The sequence below is a fragment of the Oncorhynchus mykiss genome, chromosome 2 (assembly GCF_013265735.2).
Source record: "Oncorhynchus mykiss isolate Arlee chromosome 2, USDA_OmykA_1.1, whole genome shotgun sequence".
NCBI lineage: Eukaryota > Metazoa > Chordata > Actinopteri > Salmoniformes > Salmonidae > Oncorhynchus > Oncorhynchus mykiss.
The window spans coordinates 65,779,829-65,803,037 of record NC_048566.1 but is presented as its reverse complement, the minus strand read 5'-3'; the positions used below and the strand labels follow the sequence as shown (position 1 = coordinate 65,803,037).

Sequence of the window (23,209 nt, the reverse complement as noted above, 5' to 3'; positions counted from 1 at the left end):
GTGTCTACAGCAAAACAACTTGAGAATTAACAAAAAAACAGAGCAAACTATAATGCTATTTGGCCTTAACAGAGAGGACACAGTGGCAGAATACCTGACCGCTGTGACTGACCTAAACTTAAGGAAAGCTTTGACTATGTACAGACTCAGTGAGCATAGCCTTGCTATTGAGAAAGGCTGCCGTAGTCTGACCTGGCTCTCAAGAGCAGACAGGCTATGTGCACACTGCCCACAAAATGAGGTGTGAACTGAGCTGCGCTTCCTAACCTCCTGCCAAATGCATGACCATATTAGAGACACATATTTCCCTCAGATTACACACATCCAATTTTGATAAACTCCCATATCTACTGGGTGAAGTACCCCAGTGTGCCATCACAGCAGCAAGATTTGTGACCTGTAGCCACAAGAAAAGGGCAATCCGTGAAGAACAAACACCATTGTAAATACAACCCATATTTATGTTTATTTTCCCTTTAGAACTTTAACTATTTGCCCATTTAGCAATAGCTATGCAATGTGCCAGATAAGGTATCCATTTACAGTAACTGCTGTTCATCATTACTTAGTGTTTGACTATTAGCCAACAGAAGAGCTAGCTAAGTATTAGAGGAGTCTGACATTTCTGCAGCAGTTAGCTCTAACTGGGCAGCTTCATCTTGTTGCAAGTGAAGGGACCAACTTACTTCCACTAGCTACTACTATCTAGCATGACTATATCCAGTAACCAGGTAGGGCTAGTGCTAGCTAGCCAGCTAGTCCAAGCCAACTTTGTTCAGTTGTTATTAAGTTTGTGCTATTGGCATGCGAACTTCATAATAAGTTCTGCATGTTAGCTAACATTATTATTTTATATTTTTCAGTCTAATCCTTTCTTTTAGCTGCCAACATAGGCTGTTAAACCCCACCCCCCTCCCCAACCCTGTGAATACTCTGAGGGGGTGTGTACTTCCGTGTATGAAAAAAACAAAAACATTTAATACAATTTGTTATTTGTTTGCCATTATTCCATGTCCAATTTTGACACAATAGATGGGAAAGTCGATTTATGATTTTATTTTTTTAAATTCAAAAATGTTTTTAGCCGTCTTGTTTTTCCACTCTGTTTTGACTCGAAAATCAAAATAAGGAAACGTACACTGACCAAATACATATTTATTTTTTGATTTCCTATCATGCTAAGAGGAAAAGATAAGCATAATGAAACAAGAGGCATATGCATACTATATCACATCTCATTAGTAATACTAGTTAGGATGTGTGTACATATACACTGAGTATACCAAACATTAGGAACACCTAATATTGAGTTGCACACATACACAATCCATGTCTCAAGGCTTAAAAATCCTTCTTTAATTAACCCTCACCTTCATCTACACTGATTGAAGTGGATTTAACAAGTGACATCAATAAGGGATCATAGCTTTCACCTGGGTTCCCCTGTTCAGTCTACGTCATGAAAAGAGCAGGTGTTCTTAATGTTTTGTACACTCAGTGTGTAAGTCCAACTCAGTAGCTACTACATCAGTAATTGTATGTACATTGGGAGAGTGAATTATTTTCTCCCCAAAAGCTTACAGTGTAGATTTGGGAGCCTTGTCCGGCTGGACTTGATCTTGCATGACTGCAGAGCCAATGGGACGTTCATCAGTCTCATGGAATGTAGAATCCTCTTCCCCATATCTTCCTTCCAGGATACTCTGGACCACGTTGAGAACCTTGCTATTGAATACTATTTCCAAGTGGGGCATGGCCCTGAACTCCTTGACATAGACAGGCTGTGCTTGCTTTCCTATCCAACGCTTACATAAACTCATGCTAAGACTGCCCACTGTATCATCCCCATCAGCATACACATAGTCTATAGGGTCTACATTTGGGAACTGGTCGTCATAAATATAGGTAACCGGTGTGGGCAGCCCCACACCATAGAAGCAGTATACCTCAACACCAGGAGGGGGCAGACCAGCTGTCAGGTTTCTGGTGTCTTCCCACATGAACCAGCCATCCTCAAAGTCAATGTCTTTGAAGAAGCGCTGGTAGTCCTGGTGGGTATAGTTGAATGAGGGTGTGGAGATGAAGACATGGTCTGCAGGCCATGCCTCTTCAAATGGAAGCATCCAGGGGTTTGTTGTGGTCATGCGTTGCTCCTCCCGGATCTTGATGTTGGATACCATTGGGATGCCATCATTTTCACCTGCAGAAACAATTGTTATCATAAATTATTTTCTCTTGGCAATCTTTCATCAATGTGTGACTCGCCAAAGTAATCCAGACAAACCAGTCCTACCACCCTTTCAGGAAAATGAAGATGTGGGCATCATCACTAGTAAAATGATTTTGCAATATGTACCGATTACTGTCAATGTGATTTACAGGACAGTAAAAACTACTTCCACACGGTTATCAGTTTTTTTTTTTTTAGGTTAAGTTTCTACTATAGGTAAGGTTGTTTCAATCTGTCCACCAGACTTTGACTTATAGTACCTGATGCTAGCACTCGAATAGGCTTGACTGCCCCACCCCAGGGTGCTCCAAGTGAAATGAAGCCTTTGATGTATTGGTCTTTCCAAGTCTGGGTCTGCTGATATAAGAAGTAGAGGACATAATTGCTTCCCATGCTGTGTCCCAAGAGGTAAAGTGGTTGTTGATACTGCTCGTACATATCCTCAATCAGCTTCTTCAGTCGTGCAAAGTATTCCTCCTGCTCGTCTGATAAGGAGAGACAAATAGGCCACATAATGAGAAAGCAAGTATGCATAAACAATGAATGAGTTGTACTTTTGTTTTACAGGAATGTTATTGTCAGTTGGATGGTGTGTGTGTGTCCATGATGTCACTTACTTGGAGCTACCCTCCAGTCGTATGGTGCTGCTCGGACAGTCTCATTACGGACATATCCCATGTTGACCAAATGTGTAACCATAGTGTGAAAATATCCTGGAAAAGGACAGGTTTCATTTAATGAAATCATAATCAAAAAGAAAACAATTATAGGAACAGATGTCCTCATTATGGTTGTTCTCACCTGACAACTTGTTTGTGTCCAAGAACTCAACAGAATAGGTCTGTCCAAAACCAGGCACTCTCACCGTCACCCCTGCAGAATTGGAGGTCTTGCGAGTTGTCCTATTGTATACAATTCTGTAGCAGGAAATATTCAGTATGTACAGGATGTTATTGCATAAGGAAATGATCCCAACCACTAAAATGCCTCGCACTCAAAACCAAACTTGTGAAGATAGAGTTGCGGTTGTATGCTTCTCTCTTCTATTACAGTGCATTATTCATTAATACAGCAAAGAACAATTAGCAAATTTGCTAATTGAAATGATTGAATTTATAAGATATAAACAGAATTATTTTGACATAGATCAGATTCATTCTCCCCCTCACCTTATATTATCGATCCAACAGTCAAGCCCAATTGGCATGAACATATTCAGGTCAATCCAAAGTGTGAAAAAGTCATCTGTCTTTTTGTAGCACATCCAATGCACAAGGCTTGGCTTGTCAATCTTGGCCTCAAGCTGGTTTCCTAGGTTCCCAGGTACTGGTCAAAAGTGGAAAAATGTTAGAACTTAGAAGCCAGATGAGCAAGGAGGCAAGTTTAGAAAATGTAGAGACAATCATCACAGTTTACAATAAAGTAGTTTAAAAAGAGGATACAACAAGGGTAGATGAAGAAAAGGATGACAAGACAAAGTCAACGTAGAGATTTGTGTTTTCCCTTGTTTCACAACTGTCAATGTGATTTGTCCCATCAAACAGACACAAGACATTGACCAATAAAAATAATGGTTACACTTCATTTAAGGCTAATTAATTGTAATAATAGTAACATTAATAACATGTGGTAATTGGAGTCTAATTACAGGGCTGTAACAACAAATGCTTGATTTTGTTTGTTACAAATGTTAAAGTTTCCAATAGCATCCCAACGCACCATATTTCAGCCTGCACAAACCACGTGATAAGTGTAAACCAATTGAACACTGACCAATTCATTGACACAATTTTGCAATACAGAGCTGGAGTCTGATGCCCTGGCCCAATTGTCACGTTCATCGTATAGAGGAGACCAAGGCGCAGCGTGATATGAATACTTCCTTCTTTAAATAAAGCAAGACAACTAAACAATCGTGACACTATATCGACCGAGTGCTGACATGCAACTACACATAGACAATAACCCACAAAACCAAAATGTAAAATGGCAACCTAAATAGGATCCCCAATCAGAGACAATGATAAACAGCTGCTCCTGATTGGGAACAAATTCAGGCCACCATAGACCTACATTACCTAGACATACATAAAACACATAGATATACAAAAACCCTAGACAGGACAAAAACACACATACCCACCCTCGTCACACCCTGACCTGACCAAAATAATACATGAAACATAGATAACTAAGGTCAGGGTGTGACACCAACAGTTCACATAAAATAAAAAGGAGTCGGCAGGGCGGGTGCGGGGTTCATTTCTACATTTCTACATTGGAGAATAATAGTGAAGATATCAAGACTATGAAATAACACATATGGAATCATGTAGTAAGCAAAAAAAATATTTAAAAAATCGAAATATATTTCAGATTTGAGATTCTTCAAAGTAGCCACCCTTTGCCTTGATGACAGCTTTGCACACTTGGCATTCTCTCAACCAGCTGCACCTGGAATGCTTTTCCAAAAGTCTTGAAGGAGTTCCCACATATGCTGAGCACTTGTTGGCTGCTTTTCCTTCACTCTGCATTCCAACTCATCCCAAACCATCTCAATTGGGTTGAGGTCGGGTGATTTTGAAGGCCAGTTCATCTGATGCAGCGCAAACCAGATGGGATGGCGTATTGCCGCAGAATGCTGTGGTAGCCATGCTGGTTAAGTGTGCCTTGATTCCTAAATAAATCACAGACAGCAAAGCACCATCACACCTCCTTCTCCATGCTTCACGGTGGGAACCACACATGCGTAGATCATCCGTTCAAGAACAGCTCAAATAAGCAAAGAGAAAGTTGTTTCCATATGGAAAATTTCAAGTCGCAAAAACCATCAAGTGCAATGATGAAACTGGCTCGCATGAGGATCGCTAGAGGAAAGGAAGGCGTAGAGTTACCTCTGCTGCAGAGGATAAGTTATTGCCATTTAGCTAGCTAGCTAGTTTTCAATTGTTTTTTAGTAGCTACTATCTTGTCTCATCGCTACAACTCCCGTACGGGCTCGGGAGAGACGAAGGTTGAAAGTCATGCGTCCTCCGATATACAACCCAACCAAGCCGCACTGCTTCTTATCACAGCACGCATCCAACCCAGTCGCACCAATGTGTCGGAGGGAACACCGTGCACCTGACAACCTTGGTTAGCGTACACTGCGCCTGGCCCCCCAGGAGTCACTGGTGCGCGATGAGACAAGGACATCCCTACCGGTCGCGGCCGGTTACGACAGAGCCTGGGTGCGAACCCAGATTCTCTGATGGCAGAACTAGCGCTGCAATACAGCGCCCTTAACCACTGCGCCACCCGGGAGGCCTAATAATAATATGGACTTGGTCTTCTACCAAATAGGGCTATCTTCTGTATACCACCCCTAACTTGTAACAACACAACTGATTGGCTCAAACGCATTAAGAAGATAAGAAATTCCACAAATTAACTTTTAACAAGGCATACCTGTTAATGTAAATGCATTCCAGGTGACTACTTCATGGAGCTGGTTGAGAGAATGCCTAAGAGTGTGCAAAGTTGTCATCAAGGGAAAGGGTGGCTACTTTCAAACATTTCAAATATAAAATATATTTTGATTTGTTTAACACTTTTTTGGTTACTACATGATTCTAAATGTGTTATTCCACAGTTTTGATGTCTTCAATATTATTCTACATTGTAGAACATAGTAAAAATAAAGAAAAACCCGAGAATGAGTAGGTGTATCCAAACTTTTGACTGGTACTGTATATATTTAAGGCACTCAGTCCAGGTTTCAACTTACTCTTGAAAGTTGTAATAGTAGAATGCACAAGGTGCATTTTCGAAATTGGTCAATGCATTTGGGGCGGCAGGGTAGCCTAGTTACTAGTGGACTAGTACCTGGAAGGTTGCAAGATCAAATCCTCAAACTGACTAGGTAAAAATCTGTCGTTCTGCCCCTAAACAAGGCAGTTAATCCACTGTTCCTAGGCTGCCATTGAAAATAAGAATGTGTTCTAGTTAAATAAAGGTTAAATATATGTTAGAGAGCTATTTATAAATTGTCAGCTAAAGTTTTTTAGCTAGATTTTTTTGCCCAAATGCTGGAAGGGGGGCCTGAGTTGAAAAGTTTGTCAACCCCTGGAGTACACGCTCAGTGTGCAAAATCCAGACATTAAAGATTTCAGTGAACGAAACAAAGTGTTGTAGGCCAAAATCGTCAACACAGGAAAGAGAAAGTAAGTTTCCCATACAATTTTTGGATACATTAATTCTGCGGGACAATTTAGCATAGGCAGTTAGCTAGCGTTTTTAAAATTAGCTAGCACTTTAGCTAGCTAGCTAGTTTTTTAACCTTGACTAGCTAACTAGCTACCTAAAGCTGGCAAAAAGTGGACTATGGTTGCTACTCACTAGCTAACGTTAGCTAGGCTCAATGGTCTTATCTTCCCTGAACCTTGTTCTCAAGATATCCGTACCCCAAGGGTACAGTCCTTTCATAAAGTATTCAGACCACTTGACCTTTTCCACATTTTGTTACGTTACAGCTTTATTCTAAAATGGATTAAATAATGGCCTCATAATGACGAACCCCCAAAAAATATGCATTTTTGCAAATGTATATAACAAACTGAAATATCACATTTAGATAAGTATTCAGACCCTTTACTCAGTACTTTGTTGAAGCACCTTTGGCAGCAATTACAGCCTCGAGGCTTCTTGGGTATGACGCTACAAACTTGGCACACCTGTATTTGGGGAGTTTCTCCCGTTTTTCTCTGCAAAACCTCAAGCTCTGTCAGGTTGGATGGGGAGCGTCACTGCACAGCTATATTCAGGTCTCTCTAGAGATGTTCAACAGGGTTCAAGTCCGGGCTATGACTGGGCCACTCAAGGACATTCAAAGACTTTTCTCGAAGCCACGCAGGTTGTCATGTGGCTTTTACTAAGGAGTGGATTCTGTCCGGCCACTCTACAATAAAGGCCTGATTGGTGGAATGCTGCAGAGATGGTTGTCCTTCTGGAAGTTTCTCCCATCTTAAAAAGAGGAACTCTGGAGGTCTGTCAGTGACCATCGTGTTCTTGGTCACCTCCCTGACCAAGGCCCTTCTCCCCTGATTGCTCAGTTTGGCTGGGCGGCGAGCTCTATGATGTGTCTTGGGGGTTCCAAACTTCTTCCATTTCAGAATAATGGAGGCCACTGTGTTCTTGAGGACCTTCAATGCTGCAGAAATGTTTTGGTACCCTTCCCCAAATCTGTGCCTCGACACATACCTGTCTTGGAGCTCTATGGACAATTCATGCACTGTCAACTGTGGGACCTTATATAGACAGGTGTGTGCCTCTACAAATCATGTCCAATCAATTGAATTTACCACAGGTGGACTACCATAGGTGGTGAGGAAAATGTTTTATTTAACCCATTTTAGAATAGGACTGTAACATAACAAAATGTGGAAAAAGTCAAGGGGTCTGAATACTTTCCAAATGCACTGTATTACGTGAGACACCCAGCATGTTAACATTATCTAGCTAGTTAGCTACTTGTGTCAACACAAGCATTATTATTGCTAGCTGGATAACACAACAACTAGCTAAGCTTAGCTGGCTGCATGCCTAGAAATCATGATGATGAGAAATAGGGGTAATATATAGTGCCTATGCTAAGTTGTTATACATTATTCTTCTCTACCACTGATTCCCACAAGATCTCAGACTCCGGGATTGGAAAATGTTGACAAGAAATAAACGGATGAAGACAGAGTCAGAGACAGAGTTGTCAATTTCCATTGTTACTTGTAATGTTAAAAAGGGTATAAAAAGACCATCCCATTTTTGTATTAGCTAGCTATCTAGGTTAATCACCATTATATAGGCTACAGATTTGAGTCACCACTAGAATAGTTATTTTTATGTTATTGAGTAGGTCTGTATATCTTAGATTAATAATTTGACTAATTAGATTAAACAAACAATACATCAAGTTATTATTTGTATGAAATGTAATGTATTTTTGCAATAAAGTTGACTAAAGTAGAAGCTCATCTTTTGTTTGTAGGCATTTTCATTTGGTAATGAGTAATAAGTAATTATATAGAAATTGCTCATGGGTAACTATAAAGTTACACTTCACTTCCCTTACGAAAATAGATTGCTGTTAGAGTGCAGTATAACTCCAGTATTCTGCAAGTACTGCATCCCCCCCAAAAATGTTTTTGTACTGCAGTAATTTTGCAGTGTGACTAGCGACAACCGTGTCCTTATGCAGCTATTACAGATACTATGTTTAGTACTAGTGTGTTTATTTTCTCACTTGGATGGTGCTCTCAGAAGCTGACAATTAGATTGTCAAATTGGGTAACGAGCTTTGTAGGTATACAATAATTACAAGGTAGTACCCCTCAAGATACACTTCATTTTAACTAGCTAACACCTAGTAATTACATTGTACTTGTGTAGATACTACATGTACTCTGTTGTGTACTAGTGTGTTTAACCTCCCACTTGGATGGTGCTTCCAGAAGCCTTGAAATAAGGGCCAGGTTGTCAGGATAAGTAATTTACTATATAAAAGTACACATTCATTACAAGTAAGTAACCCTCAAGAAGTTACACTTCATTTTAACTATCTATATTCTGTATTACACCTAGTAATGACATTTTACTTATGCAGATATTACATGTACTCTGTGGGTACTAGTGTGTTTAACCTCCCACTTGGATGGCGCTCTCGGAAGCCTTAAAATAAGGGCCAGATTGTCAGGATAAGTAATTTACTATATAAGTACACAATAATTACAAGTAAGTACCCCTCAAGATACACAAGTTATATCCTGTGTAACACCTAGTAATTACATTGTACTTATGCAGATATTACATGTACTCTGTGGTGTACTTGTGGGTTTAGGTTCAGGTTGTCATCATCGATAACGTGCACATACATTACAAGTTATTTTTGTATTATAATGTGGAATGACTCCCGTATGGTAGACTTCAGTCAGTGAGGCTGGCCTATATCTGATCTGTTATTGTAAAGTAAATCAAGTTAACCCAGATGTTACACTTATTGGGGGCAAGTGATAGCAGCAACAACATTGAGTAGACATTTTGAAGAGTGCGGATTCACAGGAGGTAATTAGTGCCTATTGAGCCTCCAACCTTTGTAATCTCGGACACCCATTTGTCCACAAGAGACTACAACCTTGTGACAGTTATTACTGAATCAGATGCAACTCAGAAGAAACTAAACACTACATTTGGTGAATTTAGTGGAAACTTGCCCATTAGTAACACGCATTTGTTGTTACACCTCTGTAATTACAGACTGCAATTCCCGCCAGCTACATTTTGTTATTACAGTGTAACTATGAGTTATTACAATTAACTACAAGACTTGTTACAGTGTAATTACACATATATTTACACTGTAATAATGACTCCTTAAAATTAAGTATTACCAGAACTATTCCTGAACCCCAAGGCCCCAAATGATTTCCTCTCCAGAGGAAATAGGCTGGCTGTCCTCCCATTATGCTGAATTGGGGTATGCTTCTTCACCCAAGTCCAAATCCCAGCCAATGCCATTAGGAATCAAATATATATATCCCTGGCCTAGGACCATAGGATTCACTTAGCATTCATACCAACACCTGCAGATACCATAGAAAACGGCCTGGAGCTGGCTTCAAGTTCCAGACAGAAAATCGACCTGTCTTGTGAAATACATTTTGGACTTTCAGTATGCAAGAAAGCCAACTGATATTACAATCACATAAAACATACATCGAATTCCATGATAAATAACACGGTGCAATCAAATCACAGCAAACTAATCAAGAAATAAAAACGCTTACCTATAAGAACCGGCGGAGTGCTATTGTTGGCCACTTTGTTTTGCGGTTTGGCACTTGGTGGGAATACCACATCGAAGAGCCAAAATCCAGCAGATTGCTGTAGCGCAATGAATACTATAAGGAGCACGGTACAGCAGTGCGCATATCCCATTCTGTCCAAATCTTGACAGTGTTGTCTTGTCTCTCACTAGGTCAGGAGGAGGAGAACTGGCCTATTAATGCTGTGTGTGAAAGAGGTGGGGCGCGAAATCAGAGGGAAAATGTGAGGTCAGTTACTCGACCATCGTTGGACCGCACTTTCAAAGTGCATCTCAAATCAGGTAACGTTCTAAACAACATCAACATGATGCGCATCTGACCTTCTATAAGAGCAGATGTGTGCTTCTACCGTGTAGTAAACGTAAAAGGCCGACGGGTTATAGTTTAACTGAATTTATATGGAAATTTAAGGACACACACACACACACAGAGAAGGACAAACACAACGTGTAGCCTACCACATACCCATTGCCCTATTGATTGTTGTACAAGTCCCATTCCGTCAAGGCTGTTTGCGCTATGGTCCCAAGGTAAATTATTCATTACAGTCCGGCATTTAGAGATTTCTATTGATTATACAAAAAAAAACATTTAGAAGAAAAAAAAAGTTAGCTGGTTTGCTGAATATCATATTTTTATTATCATGCAATACATGTTTTGGCTTTTTACAATGATATATAAAATATAGGCCTGTTGATATAGCCAATGCATTTTTATAGAGGCTACGTCTACAATTAGCCCTTATTATAACCTACACACAGAGGTTAAATTGGGACGGGTCCACCTGGGTCCGAGACCCGGTACCTATATGACCCAAATGATAGCCATGTAGGCTGAGCTGAGATCCGGAATCTGCTTTGATTATTTGAATTATCTAATGAAAAATTATTGTCCACATTAAAATTTTCCACAGTAAAAAAAACGAATAAACAACATTACAATTAGACAACTCCATGGTGAAATTGTTCCGCCTGTCGCATTCAAGTGTAGCCTAGTGTTACTAGGCTACACTTATTTCTTAAATCCAATAAATTAATTGGCTAAAATGCACAATTTTAGAGCCTGAGTTTTCAGCAGCAGCATGGTGTATTCGCTCGCCAATGGCGTTGAATGCAAATGGAAGACCAGGGCTAAACAGGCCTAAAATATATTCACAGTACATGATCCTTGGTTGGCTGAGGGCCAGTGGAACGTTATTTTTGGGAGGACATTCAAGTAATCAATATGTTGCTAACTAGCAACAAGATAGCCTAAGGTTTAGACTTCAGAGTTCTTATCTAGCTAATGATTAGCCTAATAGGGTAAATGCAGATGCGAAACCCTCAAGCCTATTTATTTCTAACCACGATGCTTAATCAATTGACAATGAGTATTGTTAAATAGCACACCTGCCTGGTAATATGGAACAATATGTTAATGGCCTCATTTCTGGCTGGGAAATTACATTTTAGATGTCAGCATCATTTTTATTTTTTATTCATTTTGGAAAAAAATTGTGCCCACCCCCAGAAAAAATGTAGTAAGGCTATTGCCCTTTCTTCTGGTTTGGTTACTTATTATTTTACTTTTGAAATTGTTTGCAATTTTTTTTTGTTACATGTACATCCTACACACATTTTTACATACATTGCATTTTTTTCACAGTAGTTCCATAGCAAGAATATAGTTATTTCATGTACATTACATCTGGATAGATAGTACTTAAACACATTGGGTAATTTGTGGGAAAACGCCACCCTCTTAAGGGAAATGTCTATTTTCTGACAGAAAAAAGCAACATTTGGTAAGATTTACAGTGCATTCAGAATGTATTCAGAGCCCTTGCCTTTTTACAAATTTGTTACGTTACAGCCTTATTCTAAAATTGATGAAATAACTTTTTTCCCTCATCAATCTACACACAATACCCCATCATTCAGACCCTGTTTCTCACCCTTGAGATGTTTCTGCAACTTGATTGGAGTCCACCAGTGGTACATTCAATTGATTGGACATGATTTGGAAAGGCACCCACCTGTCTATATAAGGTTCCACAGTTGACAGAGCATGTCAGAGCAAAAACCAAGCCATGAGGTTGAAGAAATTGTTTGTAGAGCTCCGAGAATGGATCGTGTCAAGGCACAGATCTGGGGAAAGGTACCAAAAAATGTCTGCAGCATTGAAGTTCCCCAAGAACACAGTGGCCTCCATCATTTTTAAATGGAAGAAGTTTGGAACAACCAAGACTCTGCCTAGAGCTGGCCGCCCAGCCAAACTGAGCAAACGGGGGAGAAGGGCCTTCATCAGGGAGGTGACCAAGAACCCGATGGTCACTCTGACAGAGCTCCAGTGTTCCTCTTTGGAGATGGGGCAACCTTCCAGAAGGACAACCATCTCTGCAGCACTCCACCAATTAAGCCTTTTGTTAGAGTGGCCAGACGGAACCACTCTTCAGTAAAAGGCACGTCAGTCCGTTTGGAGTTTGCCAAAAGGCACCTAAAGGACTCTCAGACCATGAGAAATAGGATTCTCTGGTCTGACGAAACCAAGATTGAACTCTTTGGCCTGAATGCCAAGCACCATGTTTTGAGGAAACCTGGCACCATCCCTACGGTAAAGCATGGTGGTGGGAGCATCATGCTGTGGGGATGTTTTTCAGCGGCAGGGACTGGGAGATTAGTCAGGATCGAGGGAAAGATGAACGGAACAAAGTACTGAGAAGATCCTTGATGAAAACCTAATCCAGAGGGCTCAGGACCTCAGACTGGGGCGAAGGTTGACCTTTCAACAGGACAACGCAGGAGTGGCTTCGGGACAAGTCTCAATGTCCTTGAGTGGCCCAGCAAGAGCCTGGACTTGAACCCAATCGAACATCTCTGGAGAGACCTGAGAATAGCTGTGCAGTGATGCTCCCCACCCAACCTGACAGAGCTTGAAGGATCTGCAGAGAAGAATGGGATGAACTCCCCAAATACAGGTGCGCCAAGCTTGAAGCGTCATACCCAAGAAGCCTCAAGGCTGTAATCGCTGCTAAAGGTGTGTCACGTCTACTCCTGCTCCTCCCCTCCGGTGTTCGACGTCGCCATTGTTGCTCCTAGACGTTTCCACTTCACAATAATAGCACTTACAGTTGACCGGGGAAGCTCTAGCAGGGCAGAAATTTGACAAACTGACTTGTTGGAAAGGTGGCATCCTATGACAGTGCCACATTGAAAGTCACTGAGCTCTTCAGTAAGGCCATTCTACTGACAATGTTTGTCTATGGTGATTGCATGGCTGTGTGCTCGATTGTATACACCTGTTAGCAACGGGTGTGGCTGAAATAGCCACATCCACTAATTTGAAGGGGTGTCCACATACTTTTGTATATATAGTGTAACGTTCTGTTGGTGGCAATTTTTTATAATAATTCATTAAAAAAATTACGTTTTAAATCAAGCGTTGTTTTGCGTATCTGCAGCCGATACATGAGCAGCACCTGTTGAATGTGACCGGTGTCAGAAGGTAAACATTGGCAACAAAAATTTTTATTAAATTGTTGCCAGCAGCACAGTTACAGTCACACATTTTTTATTTAAACTTTATTTAACTAGGCAAGTCAATTAAGAACAAATTCGCATGTACAATGACAGCCTACTAAGAGGCAAAAGGCCTCCTGCGGGGACAGGGGATTGGGATTAATTCCCGAGCCAACTAGGTGAAAAATCTGTCATTGCCCTCCTGTAAATCGCTCTAGATCAATGACGTGTGTATAAATATACATTTATAAACCATATAACTGATAGGCTATATTTTTCTATTTATGACGATTTTTATTAATTTGTTTACCCAATTTTGGTATTTAATAAAGAGCAGACAAACATTTCTTACCTTCTCCCTTTCCACTTTTCTCCTCCATTTTTGCAGTAGTCTAATGCTTAAATCAGTTGGTTTAATTTTGGATAGAGCACACATTTCCATATATTTTTGTTAGCTGCACATGTGACATAACTCCACATTTCCTATTAATAATATCATTAACAAATATAATTCATTAAATGTTTGGCTACTTTATTTAATCGACCATGATTCCGGGAATTACATCTCTAGCTGCGCGAAATCGTGGGTAGGAATCCAGAATTGAACACGTCAAACAATTTCCGTTACTATGGAGATAGACGGTAAACGACAGGCAGACGACAACAAACATCTTGTCTAATCCAAGGTAACCGGCATAAAGAAACGTTTATCGTTCTCAATAAACTGTTTAATCTGGTAATAGTTGCTATGTAGAATATTTCTACATAGAAGTTTGGAAATGTGTTATTCTCTGGATTGCGGATGTCTGCCGCCTGTTTGGTAGCTAACGTTAAACGCTGCTAGTTTTGCAAGCTAGCTCTCGTTAGCTCACATGGATGTTGACGTCAACTAAGCGTCAAAATAGGGTGCGTTCGTAAATTGCCTCCAGTGTGTCAGAGTCCGCTATGGGCCGTTCGTAAATATTGAGCGTTTTCAGATTGTCCGTTCATAAATTTCCCCCAGTGTGTGCTCTGGGCCGTTCGTGAATTGCCTCCAGTGTGTCAGAGTCCACTCTGGGCCGTTCGTATATTCAGAGCGTTTCCCTCTCGGAGCGCACACCGGACCGAAGAGTAGGGTTGATCCGAGCGTTCATAACTTTTTTAATGTTATCTAGAGCGTTAGTGACTGTAGCTGCTGCTAGCAACAATTTAATTAATTGTTTTTGCCAACCTTTACGGACACCTGTCATGTTCAACGGCCGTTGCATGCTCGTAAATTCATCAGTTATTCTGCGCCCGGCACACTCAAACGAGTGCTCTGAAATCGGATTAGATAGCCAAAATTAATTTACGAACGCACCCATAAATAACCCACCATATTAGTTAAGAGAAAATGTGAATGTTAGTTATTGATATGCCTAAATAAATAGCTGTTTCTAGATGGAGGTATTGCCTAAAGTGGAGTCTGACAAAGAGGTTGCCATTGATGAAGCTGAAGAGGATCGACAGGATGAGGTTAACGAGGATCTGCTTAAACTAGAGGAGACCCTCTGCAACATACAAATAACCCCAACACCGTGTTCCCTGTGAGGTTACTTTTGTTACACTTTTAGTCATGTTTAACTAGGGCACATGGTTATTGATTCATATGGCTTTCTACCTAAAAGTATAAACATACAGGATGTTTATGTTCAATGTCATGATTACTTGCACAATGACGTAGAGTGCTCTCACATACATACATCATCTTATTGTATTCACATCCCTACTACATGCTTAGACAGCTGCATCAACACTCATGCTCAAATCCAATCCTAACAGGCCAGAACGGGCACAGGAGGTTGACCTGTCCCAATACCCAACCTCTTATAAAGAAAACTCACCACAGGAAAAGCTGCTGCTTGCCATCGCCGACAACTTCTGCTGCCAGTATGTGCACCTTTACCCTGACCGAAAACCCCTTCTGCTGAGCCCACTCAATGAGTGTGGAGTCCAGGTAAACTCCACAGCATACACAATTACACTCACCTTTGACTTTGTTTTCTCTGTGACATGTTTGTTGTGCACACTGACACCCATACTTCCTATGTTCCTCCAACATCCCATCTTTGAATGGGCATTTTTGTCACTCTTATCTTTCTAACGGCCAAAATAGAAATTTGTCAGTACAACCTTGAGGCCCACCTTGCTCTCATACCCGGAGCTGTACAGCTGGGAGGGATGTGCAAGCTTTGTGTCAGAGTTCTTGTCTTTAAAGCCACTGGATCCTCCCATTGACCCGGTAAGGGAGAGAGACATCTTTTCGCTTGTCCTAAAAATGATATAATACTAATAGAAGATTTGGTGCATTTACTTTTGTATATAAGAGACGCAAGGAGTAATGTTCTTTATCTCTAGCCAAGACACCTCTACTCTCCAACCTGGTTGATGCAGACTCAGCGAGGCTCCTGCTTTGATTTCTCTACTCTGCTGTGTAGCCTGTTGTTGGGTGCAGGCTACAATGCCTACTGTGTTAGTGGATACGCTGTGAAGGAAATGTGTCTCCTCAACCAGTCCCTCCAGGAATGTCCCCTACTGGTTACACATGTTAAGGTGAGTGACCTATAGCAACCTGGCTACACGGCCTGTACATTGCCCTCCAGTACCACTGAACTGGTATATCTGCTTTCATTTCATGTTCAAATTACAGTATGTAATTTCACTGCATCCGTCCCTTATAGCACAATTGCATCACTCTTGTGGTTTTCTTGCGGGTTTGTGTGTTTCAGGGAAAGGCTACTGAGCAGAAGCGGCAGGTGAAGAAGTACTCAGTGAAACCACCACGGGACCTTCGCAGTGGCTTTGAGCAGCGTCAGGAGGAACGCAGACAGGCTGATGCACAGGCTATCCTCCTGAAGAAACAGCAGGAGGCAGAGAGACTTCAAGAGGTATGGAGGCAACTCCAGAAACACTCTCTGAGAAACAAATGAATTGTCAATGTATTGTCCTTTTTTGAGCACAGTGTATATGTCTGTGACTGTCCCTCTGTTATGTGCCTAAGGAGCGAGAGCGCCTACCCCCAGATCCCCTGTTGGGCCTGCGGGTCCACTGCTGGGTTCTCATTCTGTCTGGCAACCGGGAGGTTCCGGAGAATTTCTTCATTAACCCACTCACAGGGAAGAGTTTATCCACCACCAACAAATGCTTCCTGGGCATAGAGAGCATCTGGAACCATCAGAACTACTGGGTCAACATGCAGGACTGCCGGTTCGGCTGTGCGGTTAGTAATGCCCTCTTGTCTGTGACAATGTGATTTGTACTGTATGCATGTACTACATGTATTATATCTTGCTCACAGAGTTAGTGACAAGGTGTTATTGAAATTGGGGAATGACTGGATGTTTTTGCAGGAGATGAATTTCGACCTGGGGGATGCGGTGAAGTGGGAGTATCTGCTCTATGGCACAACTGGCCAATCTCTGCTTCTCATCCCTGATATGAAAAAACAGCAGGAGGCAGAGGATGATGAAGAGGTGCAATCCCAATTTCGCACTCCCTCGCTCACTCTCTTGCTCAACTCTGCTCTAGTGCACTTTACCCTTGATTCTGCACACCCTCTATGGCATTGACCGTGTGGGAATAAATAGTGAAGTTCATGCATGGGTGTATATTTGTGCTATGATTCACTATGAGCATGTGTACTTTGTTGTTTTTCTGAAGGAAGAAGTGGATGAGCCCAAGGTGTTTGAAATGCCTCCATCCTGGGTGAATCAAATCAACATCTCACAACAAGGTAAGTCATTCATTGCTTTATTTTAATTTGATTTTTTGATCCGTTATTTTACCAGGTAAATTGACTGAGAAGACGTTCTCATTTGCAGCAACGACCTGGGGAATAGTTACAGGGGAGAGGAGGGGGATTAATGAGCCAATTGTAAACTGGGGATTATTAGGTGACCGTGATGGTTTGATGGCCAGATTGGGAATTTTAGCCAGGACACCGGGGTTAACACCCATACTCTTACGATAAGTGCCATGGGATCTTTAATGACCTCCGAGAGTCAGGACACCCGTTTAACGTCCCATCCGAAAGACGGCACCCTACACAGGGCAGTGTCCCCAATCACTGCCCTGAGGCATTGGGATATTTTTTTAGACCAGAGGAAAGAGTGCCACCTACTGGCTCTCCGCTTTACTCAGCCTCATAATCTTACATAACTAACTGGACCTTCTGGCATGGATTAACCAGCCTAACCCACTCTCATGTCTCCTATCCTTATCAAATGTTACATGCTCCATCTGTCTGGCCTGAGTGACCTTTGTGACTTTGTCCAGACATGGAGACACGCTGCCCTGGGGGCATGAAAGTTATCCAGTATCGGAAGGCCAAGCTGGAAAAGTTTGCACCCTACCTCCTCCCGGATGGTCTTGTGACACGCTTGACCTCATACTCAGACCTCGACTGTGAGTTGCATATTATTGACATATTGAGTCATGGTGCTGTGATTGCCTAATATGTGTTACAGTAAAAGTCCTAAATGTGGACTGATAAAGCCAGCACACTGATAAATGATCAGCAATAATGTCTCCTCTCTCTGGTATCTGAACTCTGACTTGAGTCTGTCTCTGATTAATTTATCTCCTACCTCAGACACTGACTCCCGTTCCCTCCTGTCCCCCTCTGGTGAGTTTCTGTAGGTACCCAGCCCAGCACTGTGAAGGAGTGGTACCAACACAGGCATGACCACCTAGAGGAACGGGAACTGAAGAAGACTAGCAATGTCACTATTGAGCATTTCAGACCTGGACGGAGCTACGCTTTAAAATGTAACTGTTAGAAAATTGGACAAAGTGGAAAAACAGTAACTGTAACTTGAACCCACTCCCATAAGGGCTACATGACTCTGCCATAATCATGACATAACAGCTAGTGTCAGCTTATGACAGCTGCCTTAACCGTGTTACAACATTTACATCAGATAATGTATCTAAACATAAAGACAAAAGTGACAAGAGTGCATACATGACAAATGTGTGTTTTGCTGTCAAGCCCACAGGTATATTACTATGACTCCGGAGACGGAGCGTCAGATGGACTTCTACAGCCATGCCCGAGCAGACGGGCTGGCCAGGCGGGTCGAGATGCCCTTTGAGATGACAGAGACCTTTGAGGATCGACCAGACTTTATGTACCATCGTCATGTCGTTTTTGGCAAACGTATCAAAGTGTTCGGCCCCAGTAATACTGAGGTACCTGACCAGGGGCAACGCCCTTTACAGGTAATACTGCTTACATTACATGATAATAATTGGTTGCACTACCATTCAAACATAACTCCATTTGGGTAAACTTAACACCACCATAATGTGTCGTACACATGTCTGCATCACTGGAAAATATATGGTTAAACATTTGAACATCTTTGACGATATCTCCGATGGTCTATGAGAAGAAGGTGGTGGAGCGATTCAATCGAGACCGGTCCAAGCCAGCCGGGGAGGACGTAGCAGAGCGTATCTTTCTAGTGTCTGAGGACAGGATCCAAGTGACATACCACCGGGAGGACGACCGGATTATTCCTGCTTGGAGAAACTTCATAAAGCCCAGAGATTCAGGCGATTCCCAGAACCCACACTCCTTCACCCCTCAAATGGCCTCCACTTTCCAGGTCAGACATCACCAGGGACAATAAACAGTGCCTAAACAACAACCAATTCACATTCATTACTGGCGCCACCATCAATTTGAGGTAACATATTCTTCTGTTAATTGGTTTGAGTGAACTAGGGTGTTTTTCCAATTGTTTTTATGTATGCGCTTTCAGGTAGATCCATTTGAGAAGCCCAGTAAGAATCTCTTTCTGTATGAAATGCTAGTCCATATGATGAAGGAGGAGGAGCGCGTTGCTCTCAGAGTCAAGGAGTCTGAAAAAGAGGTATGCATGTGTTGTGTGGGTATTCTGGCATGAATTGATATGCCTTTTCCAGTACGTCTTAAAATGAGAGAATTCGAAAAGTAATAGAAGGTATGTAGTTGGTAGTGCTAATATGCATTTGTATTTTTGCTTAGGTGAGGGCGATACTGGGTGTTAGGGAACAAGAAGAGAGCAGTATTGAGCTCCACATCTCCATCTACAACACAGCGAGAAATGAGAGAGCACGCTGCCACCGAGAGGCATTGGTGAGCATCACACTCTCTTATCATAGAAGACTGACCGACCCTCAGGAACCTCCTTAACCTAATTCCTCTCTACCTTATGTTCAGGAGCGGACGGCCAAAGAGGAGCGTCTCCGACAGGAGGAGAAGGAGCTGGACTTCTTAGCACCTCTTCTGGCCCAGCTGGGTGACCCAGAGAACCTGACCAGACAGGCTGCTCTACAGCTGAGGAATGACTGCCTGGCTGACCTGAAGCAGCGGCTCATTGATAAGGCCAACCTCATACAGGCTCGTTTTGAGAGGGTATGTCAAAGCACAGGATAAGTGGAATCAAAAGAACAAACCGTTTTGTGAATATCTGTACAGTAATGTTAAAATACACAAAACAAGCAAAGGTTCAAGGTTTGGGAATACTCCTGGTAGAAAAACAATGGTTTAATCTTGATGGGTATCTCTATATTTTGTAATGTTTCTCTATTCATGTATTGTAATGCATACTGTATGTTTAGGAGACCCAGGAGCTTCAGCAGAAACAGCAGTGGTACCAGAAGAACCAGCTCACTATGACCAAGGAGGATGAAGATGAATACCTTGCCTACTGCTCTGATGCCATGTTCAGGATCCATATTCTCAAACTGCGACTGAGCAGGTAAGCACTGAAAAGTTTCAGTTTCAAAGCCTTGATTTACGATCGGTATAGAAATTAGTTCACATGACTGGGCTTTAGTATAGACGTTTACATACTTCAATAGTTATTTTGTTAGATTATTTGTGAAGGATGACTTGGGTTGTGTTTCAGGCATAAGGACAAAGCCCCCCAGAAATACCTGGCTCTGGATGAAAGACTGAGACGAGACCCCAGACTGGCCAATCACCTGTGGTGATAAACATGGTCACGTACAGCTTCCTAATCACATCCTTCCCCCACTCCATAATCTGACACTCCTCAATTTCTCTGTTTTGATTAGGTATACCACCACTCAAAGCAATAAACTATTTTTATATTCGTTATTTTCTGGCTCTTAATCATTTTCATCATGACTATTTGTTTGAGCTTGACAACGCGATTGACTGGATGTTTTTGTTCATCTGGATTGAGTTAATTTGCCATGGCTCTATCTTGAACATTTAAATAAAAAATGGTATCCAAAAATATCTTCCCACCCACATAGTGAAAAAGCCAACCAAGGCTGTTTTGGTCATGGTTTTGATGTGAACTTGTGAACTGCACTATCGGAGAAGTAAACTAAACCTCGCCTCTCCAGCAGGCGGCACTAGTTGGATCACGCTGTGTGCTTTTGGCAGAACACTGGAGTGAGGAGGTGGTGCCTGCTACCAGCTAGCTTGTATCAACAACAGAGAGGAAGAAGAAGAGCGAGGCCCAACAGGTGGCGTCTTTTCGTTGTTTCGCCCACAAAGCAAGGACTTTTTTGAATGGAGGTCAATGAGTGTCAAATTTCAGTCTACAACAAAAATGTATGACTTATTTGCTATGTGAGATTTATTTGATCGAATAGAAGTTTCGTAATGTTTAAGTTGTTACGGGTGTACTGATATAAGTAGGACACGTGACATCCCGGTAACTTTGAGAAAATAACACTATATTTTGAGATGGCTATGCATATTCATGACATGATGCTAGTAGCATAGCATCTCTTTCCATTGAATACAGGTGGTTGACGTCAACAACCCTTATCGGATATTCAAAACATAATTTGAATAATGAAATGTATCCACCAATCCAAAGAATGGATAGGTGGGAGCTATTCAGCCAGCTGCGCCGCTTTATGGACAACGACTCCCATTGTTAGGGTTGAGAGACATGTACCTTGTCAGTATAGCCATAATCTATGGTCACTGCTACTCTCAAGGGTTTAGGTTCCTGGGGGTCTGGTTTGACATGAATGACATGGGTGGAGCATATTAACAGAGTAGTTGTCAAAGGAAAGAAAATATTGAATGTGATGCGTTGCTTGTCAGGAATGGAGTGGGGGACAGATAGAATGGCACTGAAAATGATATACATACAGTGCCTTGCGAAAGTATTCGGCCCCCTTGAACTTTGCGACCTTCTGCCACATTTCAGGCTTCAAACATAAAGATATAAAACTGTATTTTTTTGTGAAGAATCAACAACAAGTGGGACACAATCATGAATTGGAACGACATTTATTAGATATTTCAAACTTTTTTAACAAATCAAAAACTGAAAAATTGGGCGTGCAAAATTATTCAGCCCCTTAAGTTAATACATTGTAGCGCCACCTTTTGCTGCGATTACAGCTGTAAGTCGCTTGGGGTATGTCTCTATCAGTTTTGCACATCGAGAGACTGAAATGTTTTCCCATTCCTCCTTGCAAAACAGCTCGAGCTCAGTGAGGTTGGATGGAGAGCATTTGTGAACAGCAGTTTTCAGTTCTTTCCACAGATTCTCGATTGGATTCAGGTCTGGACTTTGACTTGGCCATTCTAACACCTGGATATGTTTATTTTTGAACCATTCCATTGTAGATTTTGCTTTATGTTTTGGATCATTGTCTTGTTGGAAGACAAATCTCCGTCCCAGTCTCAGGTCTTTTGCAGACTCCATCAGGTTTTCTTCCAGAATGGTCCTGTATTTGGCTCCATCCATCTTCCCATCAATTTTAACCATCTTCCCTGTCCCTGCTGAAGAAAAGCAGGCCCAAACCATGATGCTGCCACAACCATGTTTGACAGTGGGGATGGTGTGTTCAGGGTGATGAGCTGTGTTGCTTTTACGCCAAACATAACGTTTTGCATTGTTGCCAAAAAGTTCAATTTTGGTTTCATCTGACCAGAGCACCTTCTTCCACATGTTTGGTGTGTCTCCCAGGTGGCTTGTGGCAAACTTTAAACAACACTTTTTATGGATATCTTTAAGAAATGGCTTTCTTCTTGCCACTCTTCCATAAAGGCCAGATTTGTGCAATATACGACTGATTGTTGTCCTATGGACAGAGTCTCCCACCTCAGCTGTAGATCTCTGCAGTTCATCCAGAGTGATCATGGGCCTCTTGGCTGCATCTCTGATCAGTCTTCTCCTTGTATGAGCTGAAAGTTTAGAGGGACGGCCAGGTCTTGGTAGATTTGCAGTGGTCTGATACTCCTTCCATTTCAATATTATCGCTTTCACAGTGCTCCTTGGGATGTTTAAAGCTTGGGAAATCTTTTTGTATCCAAATCCGGCTTTAAACTTCTTCACAACAGTATCTCGGACCTGCCTGGTGTGTTCCTTGTTCTTCATGATGCTCTTTGCGCTTTTAACAGACCTCTGAGACTATAACATTGCAGGTGCATTTATACGGAGACTTGATTACACACAGGTGGATTGTATTTATCATCATTAGTCATTTAGGTCAACATTGGATCATTCAGAGATCCTCACTGAACTTCTGGAGAGAGTTTGCTGCACTGAAAGTAAAGGGGCTGAATAATTTTGCACGCCCAATTTTTCAGTTTTTGATTTGTTAAAAAAGTTTGAAATATCCAA

General features: G+C 41.7%; 2 protein-coding genes across 4 annotated transcripts; one reads left to right on the top strand and one right to left on the bottom strand.

Moving 5' to 3' along the window:
- Positions 1-1,065: 1,065 nt before the first annotated feature.
- Positions 1,066-10,449, bottom strand: lcat (lecithin-cholesterol acyltransferase). Its single transcript, XM_021568559.2, has 6 exons — positions 10,048-10,449; positions 3,400-3,556; positions 3,032-3,147; positions 2,848-2,943; positions 2,491-2,715; positions 1,066-2,200 (listed from the first exon to the last, which is right to left on the bottom strand). The coding sequence occupies exons 1-6, from the start codon at positions 10,196-10,198 to the stop codon at positions 1,578-1,580; spliced, it is 1,368 nt and encodes a 455-aa protein (XP_021424234.1). The 5' UTR covers positions 10,199-10,449; the 3' UTR covers positions 1,066-1,577.
- ccdc135 (coiled-coil domain containing 135) lies at positions 10,241-20,708 on the top strand. Of its 3 annotated transcripts, none has more exons than XM_021568547.2 (18): positions 10,241-10,367; positions 15,003-15,148; positions 15,384-15,558; positions 15,718-15,843; positions 15,960-16,154; positions 16,331-16,489; positions 16,603-16,821; positions 16,952-17,074; positions 17,262-17,334; positions 17,877-18,005; positions 18,240-18,368; positions 18,592-18,821; positions 18,995-19,210; positions 19,367-19,477; positions 19,612-19,722; positions 19,807-20,001; positions 20,208-20,347; positions 20,498-20,708. In XM_021568547.2, the coding sequence occupies exons 2-18, from the start codon at positions 15,003-15,005 to the stop codon at positions 20,580-20,582; spliced, it is 2,562 nt and encodes an 853-aa protein (XP_021424222.1). In that variant the 5' UTR covers positions 10,241-10,367; the 3' UTR covers positions 20,583-20,708. The 3 variants fall into 3 exon arrangements, with proteins under 3 accessions (XP_021424222.1, XP_021424213.1, XP_021424203.1); XM_021568538.2 differs by lacking the exon at positions 10,241-10,367 and adding an exon at positions 13,406-14,269 and having other exon boundaries at positions 14,993-15,148; XM_021568528.2 differs by lacking the exon at positions 10,241-10,367 and adding an exon at positions 13,406-14,269 and having other exon boundaries at positions 20,498-20,707.
- The last annotated feature ends 2,501 nt before the right edge of the window (positions 20,709-23,209 follow it).

Excerpts from the sequence above, each read along its gene's own strand:
- lcat (XM_021568559.2), bottom strand. The coding sequence starts at position 10,198 with ATGGGATATGCGCACTGCTGTACCGTGCTCCTTATAGTATTCATTGCG. Across the intron at positions 3,148-3,399 it reads TGTTGGATCGATAATATAAG|AATTGTATACAATAGGACAA; the intron begins GTGAGGGGGAGA and ends TTCCTGCTACAG. Across the intron at positions 2,201-2,490 it reads TATTCGAGTGCTAGCATCAG|GTGAAAATGATGGCATCCCA; the intron begins GTACTATAAGTC and ends TTGTTTCTGCAG.
- ccdc135 (XM_021568547.2), top strand. The coding sequence starts at position 15,003 with ATGGAGGTATTGCCTAAAGTGGAGTCTGACAAAGAGGTTGCCATTGAT. Across the intron at positions 16,155-16,330 it reads TACTGGTTACACATGTTAAG|GGAAAGGCTACTGAGCAGAA; the intron begins GTGAGTGACCTA and ends TGTGTGTTTCAG. Across the intron at positions 19,211-19,366 it reads AAATGGCCTCCACTTTCCAG|GTAGATCCATTTGAGAAGCC; the intron begins GTCAGACATCAC and ends ATGCGCTTTCAG.